The sequence below is a fragment of the Manacus candei genome, unplaced genomic scaffold (assembly GCF_025592945.1).
Source record: "Manacus candei isolate 608988 ecotype Guabito, Panama unplaced genomic scaffold, ASM2559294v1 h1tg000018l, whole genome shotgun sequence".
Taxonomy (NCBI): Eukaryota; Metazoa; Chordata; class Aves; order Passeriformes; family Pipridae; genus Manacus; species Manacus candei.
Window position 1 is genome coordinate 19,446,394 of NW_026138066.1, and position 18,212 is coordinate 19,464,605.

At 40.0% G+C, this 18,212-nt stretch overlaps 1 protein-coding gene across 17 annotated transcripts in view; it reads right to left on the bottom strand.

The window, feature by feature from the left end:
• The window catches only part of SOX5 (SRY-box transcription factor 5), a 636,847-nt gene that overhangs the window by 131,881 nt on the left and 486,754 nt on the right, over positions 1-18,212 (bottom strand). For all 17 annotated transcript variants that reach the window (XM_051784935.1, XM_051784934.1, XM_051784936.1 and 14 more), the window contains one exon: positions 16,701-16,769. In XM_051784935.1, coding sequence (XP_051640895.1) covers positions 16,701-16,769 — 69 coding nt within the window. The remainder of the gene's footprint in view (positions 1-16,700; positions 16,770-18,212) is intronic.

Sequence of the window (18,212 nt, forward strand, 5' to 3'; positions counted from 1 at the left end):
TACAATGAATGGATCTAGAAAAATTTAAACACAGAAAATGCTAAAAATGCAAGGAAAATTGTTTTCTCACCTTGAAGGGGACAGAAATCAACCCTCATAAACTTTTTACCACTTATTCACTCACATTTTATTGATGCATCAGATCAGATTTTCCGCATTAAACTCTACTGATGTGATTCAGTGGAATGGCACCAACACAAATCTGACTCTGAAAGTAACAGGGATTCTTTTCTGCATGCTTCCCTGCCTCATTCCCCCACAACCACTGCAGCCAGTATTCAATTTCTTCCAGTGAAATGGGAAATTCTATAGAAAAACAGCAAAAATGGAGACAGAAGATAAAAACCTAGAAGGCCTGAATCTCTGATAACTCTGCACTTCAGTTCACATTTTGTATTGTGGCCCAATGGGACACGACTGACAATCTGGGTTCTGTTCCTGGTTCTGGCAATGAGCTACAGCCTAACAATGTGCAAGCTGCTTCCCCTCTGTCCTCAATTCCCCTGGTCTGAAAAACAGGATGCTTTAAAAAGAATGAAAGAAAAAAAAGAAAGAAAAATATTCCAAGATCCAGGGATGACGGTGCTACGTAATATCTGGATCATACACAAATATCCGTGCAAATAGGCTGTGAAATGCAAGTAAAATTTGGTGGTTTAATGTTATTTTGTAGAGCTATAAGTAACCACAAGGGATGAAAAGGCAGAGAAGAATCACACCTGGCAGTTATGAAACAGTGGATGATGCTTCCAGATCAAAGTTTCCATGCACAGGGAGCAACATTTGAATTTCAAGTCACTAGAGTATTTTGACATCTCTTTCTACTATTTAATAGGCAGTAACAACAATTTATCATAGTTCCTCTAAGATATGTAAAACAAAAATAGCCAAGCATTGTGGGAAATCTACATTGCCAAAGCTTTCTGAAATAATCTGAGTGAAGACAAATCACGAGTTCAAGAAAGTGTCCTTCATGTAAGTATTTCAGTTTCCTTCTGAAGCAGTAAGAACCTTAGAGATAAGGACCAAACTTCCTACCCTAATCTTTATTTCTAAAAAAAGGGATTGGGCAAATAGGCTCAACATCTTAAGGCCCACTTTTCCCAGGGACTGGATAGAATTAGATCTGAGTAGGTTTATCTCAATCGAACTAGGATAGTTTCTATTAAAAAAAAATAAAAATCCATATTTTAACCAGCAAAGTTTAATCCCTTCTTTTCCTGTGAAAACTCAGATAAGTTTGATTTTGCGCCTCTTGCTGTCTCCATACTCCAGGTATTATGTCATTGCACATTAGACTGTGTCAACACACCGTGACTTCGTCCCCGCTAATGCAAAACCTCAGAAAACATGGAGCCAGGAGATAATTTCAGAGCGCTTTTTTTTCTCTTTTTAATGTAACTCGGTATTTATCCTTCCATATTTCTGACATTTCCATTGAGTGATAGTCCCAAAACGAAGAAAATCAGCCTTTTGCATGCAAAGCCGTCTTAAAGCAGACTGTTGAGTAGCAATCTTTCTGGGCAGGTGAGCGTCACACATGTCTCACGAAGCATCACTGTCTTGCAAAATCCAAGAACAGCAATGACAGGCTTCCAAGGAAGCCTCCTCAAGTCCCCTGTTGGTGGAAAGAAGGCTTAACCTCTCACGAAAGGGCACCCCCTGAAGGAATGGGGAGATGACGTCGCAAATCAAAAATGGGTGTGAGGCTCTTAGAAAATGTGCCCAATACTCTAACAAGAGCTGCCTGTGAGCAAGTTTGGATGGCTGAACATAAAAAACGGCTGCTTTCAGAACAATCTGGTTTTTCAAAACAATCTTTTTTTTTTTTTTAATTTAAGTATTAAAACAGTGGTTCGGGTTCCTTAAACATAAAGAAAACACAAAGAAGAAGCCGCGTGGAACTTGATGAAATTGTAACATTGCGTTAGTCTTGTGTGCATCTTGGTCATTTATTTCAGCACAAAGTGTCTCTAAATGCTCATGTTCTGATTTTTATGATGTTTTACACTTGTACAAGAAGAGGGAATTTCAGGCCCCTTCAATCTATGTGTTACGACAAAATCAAATAAAACTTCATGAGTTTTGATTCAAATAATGTAAAGAACTATGTTTATTGTGCTAGGTAACTAAACACCAGCCAAAACAGACAACACAATTTAAGAGAAAGAACCCATTTAGGAAACCGTATTATATAGCATTATTAAAGTCCCATCTTCCACTGTTAACTACTGCACACTAAAGTAAATGTCAGCCGGGGGGGGTTAATGTTTCTAAATTAAACACTCTTCAAACACGCTTTCTGACAGTTATCTTCATATTTTCCACAGATGCTGCCACTGCCACAAAGTTAAGCACTAAAATAGATACAATGCTAGTGTCACATCCAGGCTGAGCTGATACCCCTGCCACTGTAACTGCACCAGGAGGAAAAACACACTTTATATAGAGAGGATCTCGTGGCACTGTAGATGACATTCGGGAAGCTCTAACAGCTGATCAAAGCAACAGAAAGTCACCAGCAGAAGGCTGTGTCTCAGACTGAAAGCAAAGAGTCCATCCATATTTGCTCCCTTGATATGCACTATCTTTGGTAGATTGGAATGATGCAAGTTATTTGACTTCTGCAGATGCACAGGGTAGCCTGTGCAGATGTGGCGTTCTCTGGAGGTTTTGCTTACCCTGTAAATCATTATGCCTATACCCTTAATTGTTTGGCACAGCTCCCAGGACATCCATTACACCTCCTCTGACTAATGAATATTTGTATCTGTTCACCCCCAGGGCTTCTAACCAATAAATGTCCTGGCATGAAGAGAAGGGCATGAAAATAACACATTCTAGGTGAGCAATACTCAATCAGATACCTGAGCAGTGTGAGCCAAAAGAACCACTCAAAAACGTGGTACCAGCCTCTTGCCACTTTGGTTTTCACTGCTTCTCTGGTTGTTTTAACATCTAGAGAGTCAAGAGCATACTGGAGAATGTGGGAGTCCTACCCTAAACAAAAACTAGAAAGAATATTAAATGTGCTTTAGAGAAGCTGGTAGCATGGGGTACTGATTCTGTGTACATTCTGCCTAAATCACACCTAAGCACCTGTCACAACTGACCAGACCTCCCTGAAGTACCTGAACGACTAAGCCAGAAAATTAGTGGGTCCGACTCAGCAGCAGGTGAGACTGTGTGAAAGAAAAAAGCAAGGCAGGTAGAAAAACATCTGTGCTACCTACAACCCACTAGACCAAGACCTGCTTCAGTAGATGCACAGAAAGTGCTTAGTTTCTAACCCTTGGTTCCCCCTTGAGAAAATCTGAGGAAGCTTCTCCCAGCTGTCTGACAACGGTATTTGTGGAGGCAGCAACAGCAAACACTGGAAAAAAGGCGAGCTCTTTCTGCAGAAACAGTTTGCTCTTTCTAAACCGCTCCCATGGCTGCATCCAGGCTCTGAGGGGAGTGCAGTATTGGGAGGGTAAAAAGGAATCAGTTCTGAGGCAAAAGACAGGAGAAAAGGCAAACACACCCAAACCAAAAGAGAGACAGAGCAGCAATGACGGCAGAGGGATGGAGGGCATTTGTGCAAATACAGATTACATGTGCAATTCATTTAAAGGCAGTGGCATTTTTATCACAAAGAAGAGTTTAATCAAAGTCTCAAGAGATCTGCCATAAAGGAAGCCCTTGCCTTGCTGCCTCGGCTGTCTGAAAGAAACACCTGTTACGCACAACAAAAAAAGACAAAACAAACAATAGGTATAGAAAGGAGGCCACGGTTCAAACAATGTGAATCCGAGAAGCACAGTTTTCTCTAAATGAAGGGCTAGAATCCTATCAAATGAACAGCTGGGGAAAGCATAATTCTTTATATTTGCAGGGAAGTTGCACAGATTATATGATGGCAACAAATACAATATACGTATCTGAGCTCGGCTTCCTAGGCACCAGAAAGGACAGGAACCTCCTAAGATATCCCTGAGTGGAAGAATAAACTTACTTGAGCCCAGCTCCAGGAAAAAAGATAGCTGGCTTTCAAAAGAACACAATGGACAATTTTTCTCCCACGGGGCCTTTGCAAGAGTTTCTGCTAAGAGGATACTGAGCTCAAACAAGCCTCTCAAAAGATGCAGAAAGCAAACTTGTGATTTACACAAATCCACCTAAATACACGAAGGGGATGTGAAGAACACCTAAAACAGATGTGCTTTGTTTTCAATAAGAAGTGCGAATATTATTAACATAGAATACAGAATTCTATGCCAGTAATTTGATTATGATTTTAATTTCTCTAGTCTGATGGTACCAAAAAGACAGGGATTCTGAAATGTGCAATAAGAAATTATGCAAGGTAAGTTGACTTAGTAACACTGAAACTCCTGACAGTTAGATAAAATTCTTAAAAAATATAATTTCAAATCTGCCTTTCATTTCAAATACAGAATAAATGCAAGAAATAGAGCATAATTCTAATTCTAGTCACTAGAATGTATCAGCTCTCCAAATCTTCACTTACCAATACAGTGGTAAAGAAAATCCTCAATCTATCATGTATCTGAGGAGCTTATTCTACCCAGGAAAACCTCCTGCTGTCAGAAACAGGTTCTATGGAAGAACACATGCTACCTTTATAAGGGTGTCTACAGATATAGAGACATTCACAGAATCACAGAAGGGGAAAAGAAGGAAGTTAAAAAGTTTCACTTCCTGAAAGTTTTCTAATTTTAAAGTAATTTGAGTCAATCTCTGCTTATTTTGTATCTCCCAGTGTATGCAGCAGCCTGTCTGCAACACTGGGAAATACTGTGATCATCAATGCCTTGGTCTAAATTAAGGGTTCTCTCTATTTGCTATGATTTCACATGAACTGTCAGCAGGGTTGAAGAATTCATAAAGCTTTGAACCATTCACAACTAAGATCAGGTGTAATTTGGTAAGTATTAATAACCTGTTGTCCCCACATGGAAAACATCCATGCTCCTTCCTCCTAAAATCCTTTAGAGACGTTAAAAATCGTGTTCAGAGAAGTAAAGTAGTCATGTTTTGTAACTGATATCTAAAATGGGGCATTTCAAATGCATGTATGAAAATGTGTATAAGGCAACTTACCTCTGTGTATAAGGTGAGAATGCCATCAATCCCCTGTTTCATATACACTTACTTGTTCCTGGACTACAAATTTGAAGTCCAGGGTTAAAGAAACTGGAAATGATGCCTAATTTAGATGTGCATGATTCTTAAGGATGTTATGAACTTAAAACTCATCACATACAGTATATAAAGAACTCCCTCTCACTGACACAGCACAATTCAGTCATGTACATGGCAGACAAGATTCTACACAAAGTTTGCAAAATAGAAAACATATTCTCACCACACAGAGCTTTAAAGGGCCAAATGCTATAAGAGGCTTCCATCAAATACTCAGAGCAAGAGAGTCCTTAACTAAAAAATCAGTGGCTTTGAATTTTGTACCTTCAGCCTTGGGGTTTTTTGCTAAAGCACAAGAATGTGGTAAAATAGGAGGAAAGAACTAGTTGGCTACAACTGATCTGCTCCCAACCCTACTGAGGGGGAAAAAAAAGGGGAGCAAATGGAGGGTGCTGAAAAGAATTGAGTCAAACTGCATTTTCAACATAGCCAGCCCAAATTCAACAAAGGCACTCAAGCAATCAATCTCCCTTTCTGAGGAGGACAGCAATAGGAAAAAAGTCTTCTCTATCTTGATGGAGACCAAAATTTGAAAAAAAAACCCAACAAAAAGTGGAGAAAGGCAGGAGACAGGACACATAAAGAGAGGGGGCTTCATAGTACAGGCACAGCCATCACAGCCGGAGAACTGTTCTCTCCTGCCAGCCCAGGAGAACACAGCATTTCTCCTGTAACCCAACTGGCATTTAGCACTTCTGCCATGCTGATATTTCAGGGTTCAAGCTGGGCTGACAATACACTCTAGGTGGTTGATATATCAGGATTATGTGCTTTTATGGCCACCAAAAACGCAGAGAAAAACAGTTAAAATAATGCTGCTTTGGATGAAAAGTTCCCTCAAACATTAGGAAATGCCAGAATTAAGGCTGTCAACACAATTTTAATTTTCCCTCTTGTGAGTACAGCTTACAATTATATTACTGTGTAATTCTGCTCCCCTGGGACACCACTTTTTATTCAATACATATGACAAGAGATACATGGGAATAATTTTAAAGATACCTATTTAACCTAATTCTGGCACTTGTAACTTTCAAACACCTTACTTTGTTATCTGACTAATGTATTTCTTTGCACACAATTTTCATAGCATACAGGAGTATGGAAATCCCTTGATCATTTCTGTCCAAATCCATTTTAAATTGCTATTTTGTTGAGACTATCCAAGCTCCAACTTCAGAATAATTTGCTGAACACTATCACTGTTGTCTTTCAAGTAAGTCAAATCTGATAAAAGATATTTTATAACACGCACATTTTAAAATTACTCATTGTGCCAAACATTTATAAACTCCAAGTACTGTGAATTAAATTTGTCCCATTTAATTATTATTATTATTACTTTTCATACAAGTCTTCATTTTAGTTTTTATAAATTTATTAAACTTATCTTGGAACTTAAATTCTTTTATTTAACTTCTACATACAAGAAACTCTGACATACACTTCTTAGCCTCTTCAAAGTGTATTTTAAATCAATTTGAATAAAAATCTTAAATGGTTCCTTGAAATTATTTACCCGTTACACATTTTATTCATATGTGAAAAGTGAGCTTAAATGGAGACTATATACAAGAAACAAAATAAAGACAGCTGGCACAAGCTCCATAACTCTCTAGTTAATTTTTCCTCAACAGAGACTTCCACATGACAACTGTACTTTTCCCTCACTTTCTCCAAATTTCTAAGTCAGGCATCACTCACATCATCCCTTCAATCACAACCCTTCAAGGGATTATAAACTCTTTCATTTACTCTTCTTACAAATACCAAGCATAATTCACTGCCTTCCACTTTAATTTTGCAAATACAATACAGCAGCAGATAAGCAACAGAAAGTGGACAACAAAAACAAAACCTTTCCCCTTGGCCTCTTGCAGGGTATTATCACCAACGGTGAGCTCATCTTGTCTCCTAAACTATGTAGGGTAAGGCATCATCATCTTTTGGATGCCAGATGTCTGGAGAAAAATCCAAGGTGGTGAAGACAGTGGTGTTGATTCAGTAGGTGGAACCATACTTTTCCCTCTGAATCATTTTAAGCCATTATTCCAGCAGAGTTTGAAGTACTCTGTTTTGAATGAGCCATCAAAACAGTCGTGACCACTTAACATGGCAAGAGATGAATCAGAAAAGCAAGGCATTGACAGTAGAAACTAAATGGTCCTCAAATTTCTCCCTCTTGACATAGGTATGGATGCTGGTGGCAACCTTGGAATGCCAAATATAACCTGTATCTCAAAACCAGCCGTTTTTGTTAGAAAAACACTTCAGATAGACCAAGTTGGGCAGAATTAGATGCCCAGATGCAATGCTTAGAATAACAACCAAAGATAATGGTACTTACACATCAACGTGCCCAATGTTGTTAGAGAAAGAGGTGTAACCCTGGCAGCAGGGTTTTGGTTTTTTTAAGCAGTACTAGTGGATCCAGATCAACACCACGCATCTTCTGTCCCACTTCCAGTTTGGGATATTACACACTACATGCTTGTATCTCCTGGTTCTCCCATTTCACGTGAAGATTCCCATCCCACTTCAGCTCCAAGCACATGTGTGCTTTTCTTTCTACCTGTACGTCTATCAGGTTAACTCCTGCTATGGCAGGTTAAAACATCACCACCTCCAGTGGAACAACCCAACTCTACCTTGGCTGTTGCCATCATTACAGAGTCAGCACAAGAAAATGTACCCTCAGCTCTTGTAGGTCAGAATCTCCTAATATAAATATCTTTAATAGTATCACCAACAAACATTAACCAAAAAAAGTTACATCTTCTGTTCATGCTACGTATCACTAAAAAGCACAGTGACTCCTAAAAAAAACTTTAAGAACCATTTTGTGAGTTAAAGCCAGGCAATCTCAGACATAGTCCGTAACATCGAAGAGGAAATAAACGAGATCCGAATTTAGCTTAGAGATTCATTCTCTTTGGGATCCTTCAGGATGTCATGTGCTACATAAACTAAATATTACTTGGCCAACAGGGCTGAAAAACCCCAATTTAAAGAAATCACCAGAATGACATGCAATGGTGAATTTTCAAATTTTGTTTTGTTCTGGGGGGTGAGACCCTACAATAAATGCTCTCAAATTATGCAGCTATCTGAGTCATTCTGTAACCAGTGACCCTTATAATGATGTTCTCATTTTCAGAGCCAATGCGATGCCACACAGTGATTTGTCTGTTAAATTGAATCTTTGCCTCTAGATAGATAGATAGATATAAAGTTTATTTTGAAATGTCTCCTAGTGCCTCAGAGTCTGACTGATGTGAGATGTTATTTTGAACATGCCAAAGCATCTGAACGGCTCCAGTCCTTTCTTTTCAGTGTGCATTCCTTGATAAGTGGCAAAGCTTCCCACTTATCAGTCACTCAAAGTGACTGTGGCTGTCAGTTGTGTACAAAGCGCAATCAGTTTGGAAGCAGAGACACCAGCATTTTTCTTCTCAGCTTGAAGCAAACACGTTTTGACTGCTAGTCATTCAATTTTAAAGCATCTTCAATTAGGGGCGGATGAAGATATAAAGAAAACACATCCTAAACACCTCCACCAGCCAGCAGTAAAAAATTTATTGTTATCTCCTGCTTTACCTTACTGCAGAGGCAGCAGTAGCAGCCTTTTTTGGCTGCACAACAAAAGTGCTCATGATTACACACACTCCATACAGACAAGATCTCAGCCATAAAGAGTTCATGCTCAGCATCTCCAGCCACTTAGACAAACTGCCATGGTACCTTCCTTCTGCTCCTGTGCCTCTGCTGCCTGCTGTGTAAGTACCTGCACGGGCACACAAACGTGGATGTAGCTCACAGGCACCCAGGCACCCCACACCATGCTTTCTGAACACAAACATTCACATATGCATGCTCTACAGCAAATAAAATGCCAAACAAAACCCATTAATAAGACTGTGGAAACACAGACAAGGAGGGGGAAAGGGAGGGCTGGCAGAAAGGAGGAGTTGCTGCGGGGAAGGGTGGCAGCTGCATAAGGAAGGTTGCTCAGTACCACGGTATCAGGGAGCTGGAAGTGGAAGAAAGTGGTCAAAGCTGACGGGTGCTTCAGAGAGATGCAGAAATTGGAGAGGGGATCTGAAAACAGAAATGCCTGCAGAGGGGAAAAAGACCAAGATGAGGCCTTGGAGCACAATGCTGCCAGCTGCGATGACTGTACCTTACTGTTGGCCTTTTTCATACAGTCCTAGCTGCTGGATTATTTTGGGTGTTTCAGTGTTCTGTTTTTTAATAAAAATACATTTCTGGCCCTCCCTTTTGATTCTGTGAGAGAAATGGAAAATGGGAACACTGAAAGCTCAGTAACAAAAAGAAAATTAAGAAAAGATGCTAAAATTTCAAGAAAAATGTTCAAAACATGAACTTTTTCATGAAGTTCAAAACAATCTCATAATTTTTAGAACATTTGGACTGGTAACACTGGAGAAAGCAAGTCCTGTTGCAACCATGTACCTCGGCATAGGCAAAAAAAGCTGATTTATCTCAAATATGCCCTTGCACTTTCAATAAGTTCCAGTTGTACAAGTCTTAAACAGATTCTCCTTGTTTGCACTGGTACAGCTACAGAAGTCAGCAAATTTGGATTGTATAAGAGTGTAGTAAAGGTCTGAGATCAAATCACCTGTAGAAACTTGCTCTAAGCATAATCTTTGGAGGCAAAGTCATGGTACATTGGTGCAAAATGATGCTCTGCACTGAAATTAGTACAGATAAAGACCTCACCAATCTGCAATCTTTTACATAACTTTCATGGAAATGGAAGGAAGTGAAGGTCCACAGGTTACTCTACAGTCTGTGCTTCGTACCCTTCAGCCAAACACACATGTTATATGCTGAAGTTGAGAGGACAGTAAGCAATTAGCTCATTCTGACTGCTAGCCTAGATTTTTCTTTTCACTCCTCCCTGTCCCTATTTCCTCCCCCAGCCTTGTCTTTTCTCTTTGTGTGTGGTTTTTTAGGTTGTTTTTTTGAATAACTTATTTCCCAGGGGCTTTTTCCTGCTCAAGGGACAGGCGAGTTATTCTGATAACTGATAGGACATCAGCTGCAGAGTTTTTGTGAGAAACAATTGTTTTGCCTCTTTGCCGGCAACCTCAGTTGTTTGGGAAGAGGTTGCAAAGTCATGGGAAAGGCTGCAGTGTGACTCCTTCTTGGGCCTGTCTCACTGAATCCAGTATGCCCATGTTTATAAGTTGCAGGAAAACAGCTGCTCCTGACACATGATGAATTTGGACAAAATGCCCCCAATCCACGAGCCTGTTCAGTTTGACTGTGCAGTCACAGCTTGTCATATCCACACTGGCAAAAAAAAACCAAAACAAAAAACAAACCGTCTCAGTGGACGGAGCCTGTTCTGAAAATATTTTGCAGAGTGAGGAGGAAGATACTTTCTCACAGTTTCCTACTGAAGAAAGGTCTCATTAAACTCCCACTAAAATGAATAAGAGCCTTTTCTCCATGTTCAGTGGGAGTTGGATCAGGCCCTCACTTCAACAGCTTTATTGTCTTACCAAGGAAACCTTTTGTCCTCACCTCTCTCTGATATGCAAAGAGGACTCTAATTACCAAAAAACTAATACTGTTCTGCTGTGCAATGGCTTGCAAAGGGGTCGTAGCACCATGAAGCACTGCTCTGCTGCCACTGACTCCTCAGAAAATCAGAATTCCCTGGGAAAATGGCAATATAGAAGCAACAGACATTACTAAATCTGTGACCAAGCCCTTGTGTAGTGGTTGCTCTATTTTGTGTCTCGAGTGAAGGACTCTTCATCTCTAGCCCTTTAAAGCCTCCTAGAGAACTCCAGGTTACAGGCATGTAAGCTGGGGACCAGGAAAGAAATGTCACAAGTCCTTGTGGCCACACTGAGGAGACTCTAACGGCAAAGATTAAGGATCACTACTCTCCTTATTGTAGGCCCAAAGTATTCCAAGTATTTAGCTCACATAGTGGCCTGCTGGACTTTGCTTTCCAGCAGGAAACAGAAAATGAAAGGATGAGCCGAGCTGGAAGTGTAACTTCAGAGTGCAAACTTGTTGGGGCAGGGAACAAATCTTTGTATTTCTTTATGTACAGTGAATTAGCGCCTTCTCGCAACAAGAGACAGAAACTAGTATTTTTTACAACAAAACAAAGAGAACACAAACAGGCCTGAACAACATTCAGCCACTTCTGGATAAACAAATGACTGCCCACCTGAGGAGTTCAAAAGCAAAATCAAATCTAAACAACAACAAAAATTATAGCCATAGATAACTGCATGGGTAAACTACGATATCTAAAGCACTCTGGAAGTAGGTCTCTATCAGTATTTTGGAAGACTGGAATCAATTCAGAACCTCCTGGTGCTTGGAAAGTTTTGACAATAACAACTGTGTCATTTCAAAACTTTGCATGTTAAGCTTAAGAAATATTTTTCTCAACTTCTGTGTAACTCAGAAACCAAATCCTTTTTTCCTCCCCAAAAATTTAGCTAGGTTTTGAAAAACAAATCTGGCTGCAAAATGGACTAACCATCCTGCAGGAAATTCCAAGTGTTCAAGATTTTATTACATTCCAAATTGGAACAACATCTTAAACCTCAGAAGGTAATGAGAATGGGAATATTCTGATTTGGGAACATATTACCACAGCCAGACCTCTCTCCATCTACCAACACAACTCATGGGGAAAGGGACCCAGCCAGCTGACAGCGGGTGGGAGGATGGAAATCTGGATCCAGACTCACAAAGGAAAGCCTTATTTGGAGCTGGGAGGACACCCAGTGCTGCTGAGGGATTCAGGAAAGCCAGGAACCTTGCAGCCCAAAGGGGCACAAAGTCAGGTGGGCCATGGTGCCCACACTCCCTGCCAGACAAGCTGCTGAGGGTCTGCAAAGCTTGAGGCCATCAAGGTCACAGTGAGCTTTCTGCCTAGGAGCCAGCACACCTGCCAGGAGCCAGGCAGAAGTGACATCCCACCTGGCAGGTAGAGTGGGCCAGTGGCACTCTTCCCAGCTTTGCATCAGAATTTAGTCAGGATCTTCTCATTCTTCAGAGGTCCAAACTTTCTTACAAAGAAGGTGTCCTATCAAAACATCTGCTGAATGTCTCTAGCTCTGAAGGAAAATGAAAACCCTCTACTAAAACACACAGAGTCATGAAATGGTTGCTGTCTGGCAGGAATTGCCCTCGAGTTTCAGACAGCACTTGGTTCTTGAGCTAAGTATGTCACTCAGAAAAGAAAACAAACTCGTAACTTGCAGTACTAAAGTACAGAAGTACTGGCAGTATTAAACTAGAAAGTAAAACAGAACTGTGGCCCAAATGTTAGAGACACTGTAAAGCAGTGTTGTTGCTTGCTGCTGCTTTGAGATTTAGTTTTACATTATTGGCAACCTGAAGTGTTTCAAGATCTTGAGCTGGGCTCTCCAAAAAAAATTTTGACTAAAAATCAGAACAGTTTAAAAAACAGCATTTGGCCTCCGTTTTGTTTGCCTTCTAATTTTGGAACTTGTAGTGCTCATGGTTTCAGATTTTGCCTGGAAATATGAGAGCTGGAAGTTTACATTTTGAAGAAATGAAAGCTGGCATTTTTGTCATCACATGACTCCAAGAGCTGGGGCTTGAGGGAAAAACATAAAACATTGTCAGGCTTTCTACAAAATTGTGAGATTAGCAGCATCAGTTTTATCACAATTTCGGCTGCAAGGTTGACCTATTTTATCAACAGTGCCCTACTGAATATGAATTGCTTTATGAATTTTAACAACCATATTTCATTTTAAATATAGTTCAATTAAAGTGACATTCGTCACTGAGCTTCAAAGCAAACTATTCAATCATCATCCTGGGCTAGACTTTTTCTTTGAGCAAGTGCAAGGAGTGAACTGCACGACCCCTCAAAACTTTGTGTCTCAGACATCCCCTTTCAAAGCAGAATACGATGCACACCCATTGCCTGTCCTGGGGACTAGAGCTCAGTATCATGAGAAAGGATCATCTAACCTTTCAAGTTTCTTTCCCCCTCTGCCCCTAGGATGTGACAGCTACAGAGCCCCAGGCTTCACCATGTTCTAGAGCAAGGGCACCAGGAAGCAGATTGTCGCCTGACAAGAGACGAGGAGGCCACCAGGAGAGTTCTCCTGGGGCCCTGAAGGACAGAACCAGAGTCAGTCCACGAACTTGTTGAGCCATACTTGGTGTTTGCACACTCTTTCCTCAGCCTGTTCTACAGCTGCAGATCGCTACACAGTTGTTCTGAAACGCAGCCTGAGATCTTTTGGGGCTGCTGGTGCACAAGAGTGGACAAAACACGCATTCCAGTTTCATTTCCGGTAAAATAACAAGACCGAGGTGTGTGGGGAAGAAGACCCCAAATATTCAGCAGGCAGAAACTGTTAAAGTGAAAACCTTTCCAACACACACACACACACAAAGGTTAATAGAACAGAAAGCAGTGGGCATGGGAGGATGCATTCCAAAGTGGCATAAAATCAGATGGCGGGAGGTTTAGTTAATGATTCAGAGAAACTCAAACCTCTTCACAAATTAGGTCTAGAACATCCTGAAAAGCAGAAAAAAAGATTATAAACATTTGCCAAAACACAAAATCCCACCTAGATCACATTTTAGCATTTTGAGGTCATACAGTCATATTTAATCTGATCTGCAACTTTTCTCCAGTTTAGCATTATCGCTTTACTCAACTCTCTGTACAGAGAAAAACTGCTTGTCTTCTGTGTTAGTGGCACCTCCTTCCAGCTAATTCAGAAGAGATAGACTTGAAAAAGACATAATGTCATTTAGAGACTCACATGCCAGGTGTATTTTTTTAAGCTCAAGGAACTAAAGCATCTTTCTTCAGCATCACAGATGTGGTTAGTTTAACTGAGCTGCAGTTACACTCAGCATTTTCAGTTCTCTAAGGAGGGGAGAGACATTGCAGTCTCTCCCTAGTTATGGATTGTGTGTGTATCAGTGATTGTGTGATGGGGTAAGGAGAGAGGGAACCATTTCCAAGTTAGCATGCTTAGAGAAAGGACTCATAAATCATGGGGTCAGTCAGGTTGTTCTTTTTTTTTAACCTTAGGGTATTATGTTTTCAATACAATATTTCAAAAGCCTTTTTTTGTGTAATAATTTATCTGGAATTATGGCAACTCTTACAAGCTTAGAAAAAATTGGCTCAAGTAAAACGATTCCTTTGTCACAAATAGGTTGTGTTCATAACTGCAGCCTAATCATTCAATTGCACGTAAGTCAAACAGTTATCCAGACTTTACAAGAATATTTCCCTGTCAATAAATCTAATGCTATTTAAAAACTTCTGGCCAATGTGACAGGAGCCTGTTAGATTAATTAGGGCAAGGTCAGAAAAGCTGAACTCACATCTACATTCATGTCACAATTTTGTTCCACCTACCATAACCCGATTGTAAACTCACTGACCATTTTAAACACGGGCAAGTTAGGGTGACTTCATTGTTTTCATTTACATACAAAGGAAGATTTCTTCAAGAATTGTTTCTTCTCTAACAGTCCAGTAATTGAGGAGAAATGTTTTGCTTTGTATTCACTGTCAACAAGGATTTTTTTTTATTTTAAAATGTTTTTTTTTTCTATCAGTGACTTCACAGTTACCGGACTGCAACCGCGGTTCATGAGACTTCAGGATCATACAGGCACAGAACTGTCCAGACTGCTTGCCCAGTATAATCAAAATCTCACTACAAACAGATCATCTCTGTGGGAATGAGAGGACAGGATTGTCTCTCTGCCTGTTTAACTCTTGACCTTTATCGTCTGACCATCCAAAAGGAGGGTGCCCCAAATCTGATGGGGTTTGTGTCAAGTGGACCCTGACGGTGAAATTCTGACCTCAGCAGGGTCAGTATTTCATCTGAAATCCCTTGAGACAGACCTCCAAATCATTTCTTAGGCTTGCAGCTTGTATCAGATGGTAGCTAGCTGACTTTCATTTACTACTAGCACAGGTCAAACTTGGACCAGGGATCAAGAGATGAAAGGCTCTATATCTCATTATCAATAACCAGTGTTCTCCACTACTCCAAAACCGACATACTTCATTCTTATCTACAAGGTCTTTAAACTTAAAAGGGTTGAGGTCAAATTATGTTACTTCAATTTATTTTTATTCACTGCTTATAAAACAACTTCCTCTCTCACTGCCATAGCTAAACCTAAAAACGTAAATATTTTCCATTCTATTGTAGTGGTTCCGCTATTGTTTTTCTTTTAAAGTTTTATTAAAGATGCAGCAATAAAGAAAAATCCCTCCCACACACAAACTGAAGAAGAAAAAAAACAGTACAGAGGTCAAGGCCAAACGAGGCCTTAGCAATCTCAAAATTATTTTCAGCAAAGGGCATCTTGTACAGAAGCTGCCCTGTAACAGAGGGGTGGACATTCCCCAGAAGTTTTTCATAGTTATACAAGTCCTGATACTTGACAGAATATGCTCTGAAATGATAGAGCCCAGTTTTCTTCTAGTGTGAAGCCATACAACTCCTCTGATGTTGCTGGAATTAGGTTTTCTTAGATGGGTTACAGTTATGGTTGATAATTTTAGGCAATTAATTCTGAAATACAAAAGAAAAGCTTTGGAAGGAAAATCCTGTTTTTACTGAATAAGGAGAACGTAGTATCCACTTCCACAGTGACTTGCAATGCTCTACACATAACTGCATACTTAAACAGCCAGAGATTTCACCATGATCCTAGATATCTGTAAGATGTCAAACTCCTCCTTTGTTATTCTATGAAAACCTTCACAGGCAAACTGATTTGCATTGTTCCCAAAACAGGGGTATGCACATATGCACGTGGAAGAAAAGTAATGAAATACAGTCAATGGCATCAAAAGAAACTTGTGAATAAATTAAGGAAGAAAGAGGCTAAATAAATTTTACTGGTTATGTTGGGTTAACAACTTTTTCTACCACAGGGAATAAACCTGTAGATACGTAGAACCTACACAGTTGCTCTCCTGAATCAAACCAACCTTTTGACCAGCTTCTCATTCAGACAATAATTTGCCCCAAATGTTCAAATTTTCCAGATTTCCAGCACCTGGGGCAGAGGGAAGGAGGTACACTCTATTACTGAGAACTGCTTCAGCAAAACCTCAAAAACAAGAGTTGTAGGACAACAATTCCAAATCATCTCTTTCTGGCAACATTTTTGCCACTCCTGATGAAAAGAGGACTTGGTCTTCCTAATCCTTGTTTGCATGACCAGCTCCTCTCACATCTGGCTCCTGATCCTATACGAACTGTGTTAAGCATACAAGACCTTCCAGAAACTGACCTTTATTGATTAATGACAGGTAAAATCCTCAATTGTTTCCATAAATAAGATGTAAGCCATCTGCAGAGATTCTTAAAGAAACTATGGCAATAATGCCTGAGGGAAAGCATAGGGAAACGGAAAGGAGAAAAGAGAGATTGCAGGGGCATGGGAGGAGACGCATCTCTGACCTGGATCTGTTGCTGAAGAAGGTTAATTTTGTGTTGCTGCTGCAGGAGCTGCTGCTGTTGTCTTGCAATCTGTGGAGAAATTGCACAGAGGAAACATGAGATGTGTATCACCATTCCTGGAGTCAGTCCATAGGAAACTTCCACCCTGCTTGGTTCTTTAAACCTCTCTATTAAGCTAAGAAACATTCTAGTACAGCCTGGACTGCTGCTGAAGCAAGGGCCATATATTCGGGAGCAATTCACAGTTAATACTAGTGTAAAAGGGAATCCTATGGAAAATGTTGTGCTGGATATCAAGAGAAGGATTGATGCAAAAATCTGTCTGAAATGGTACTGCTAAAATTCACCAGGAGGACGAACACTACTGGTAGAGCAACTGGAAAATAGCAGGAGAAGGCAGAAAAGGCCAAAAAAATTATGATGGCCCGTAATATCCTTCTGTTTGGCACCACTTGTTTGAAAATTTTTTAAAAAAAATGGAAATCTGACACCCTGGAGGAAGGTATTAGTGTATGTATTTTTTTGATGCAGAAACAGGCACAAAGAGACTGGAACTGAGTTTGGGAAAATGACTGACTCTTCCATGTGTGTATCAACTGCAAGGAACTAAGGGGGCAGTGCAAGGCCATACAGCTCAACACTGCAACTGGTTTATGGAAGCTGATGGAGTTGTCCTAAGTCTCCTCTCACATTGCCATAAGGACTTCCACTCTCCCTCTCTGTTGACTAAATGATTGGGAATCCTACTGTAGACAGATTTTATACACAGTGAAGGAAAAAAGCAAACAGTAGCAGAACCAAATTAGAGTTCTAAAGGATGAACAGAGATAAACCATTATACACTTCAAACTTCAAGAGCAAATTTAAAAACTTTCATGGGAGTCATCACAAAAGCTCTGCTCTCATGAACAGCTCGTGCAGCAGTATGAACATTAGAAGGAGCATTGCTCTTCCCCTGTGGTATGTGTACACATATCAGGGTCAGCTGGGAACTTATACATACTTACTGGGAGGAATTTTGTGCATTCTTCCCCTCAGGTATTTTCTTTTACTTCTATTATTAGACTATTAGCATAAGAAACCCTCACTCATAGTTAACTCCACATCTAAAAGATTGAATAAATGTTCCCCTTCTGGAGCTTTTCTTTAAGCAATCAAAATAATTTTCATCAATACATTTTTTTCAAAGTTTGGTTATTTTAATTTCTATACAATACAGAAGTATCTATCATTTCTTCAGTTAAAATAAATCCTAGTTATCCTAACAATAACACTGCAGGATTTCTTACTGGTTTTTCCATTCTCTCCATTTTCTTTTTCGATTTCAAGTTATTCAGCCTTCCTGTAGCAGTAGTGATTTTAAAAGGTAGGGCAAAGGAAACAGCTCTTTTGGGATGTCCCCTACGGAAGGAGTCTTGCCAATTCCACACTTGCACCTTCATCTATCTTTACCATGTAAACAACAGCATGATACAAATTCTCTGGTTTAGTAGGTAAGCCACTTCTGTTCTC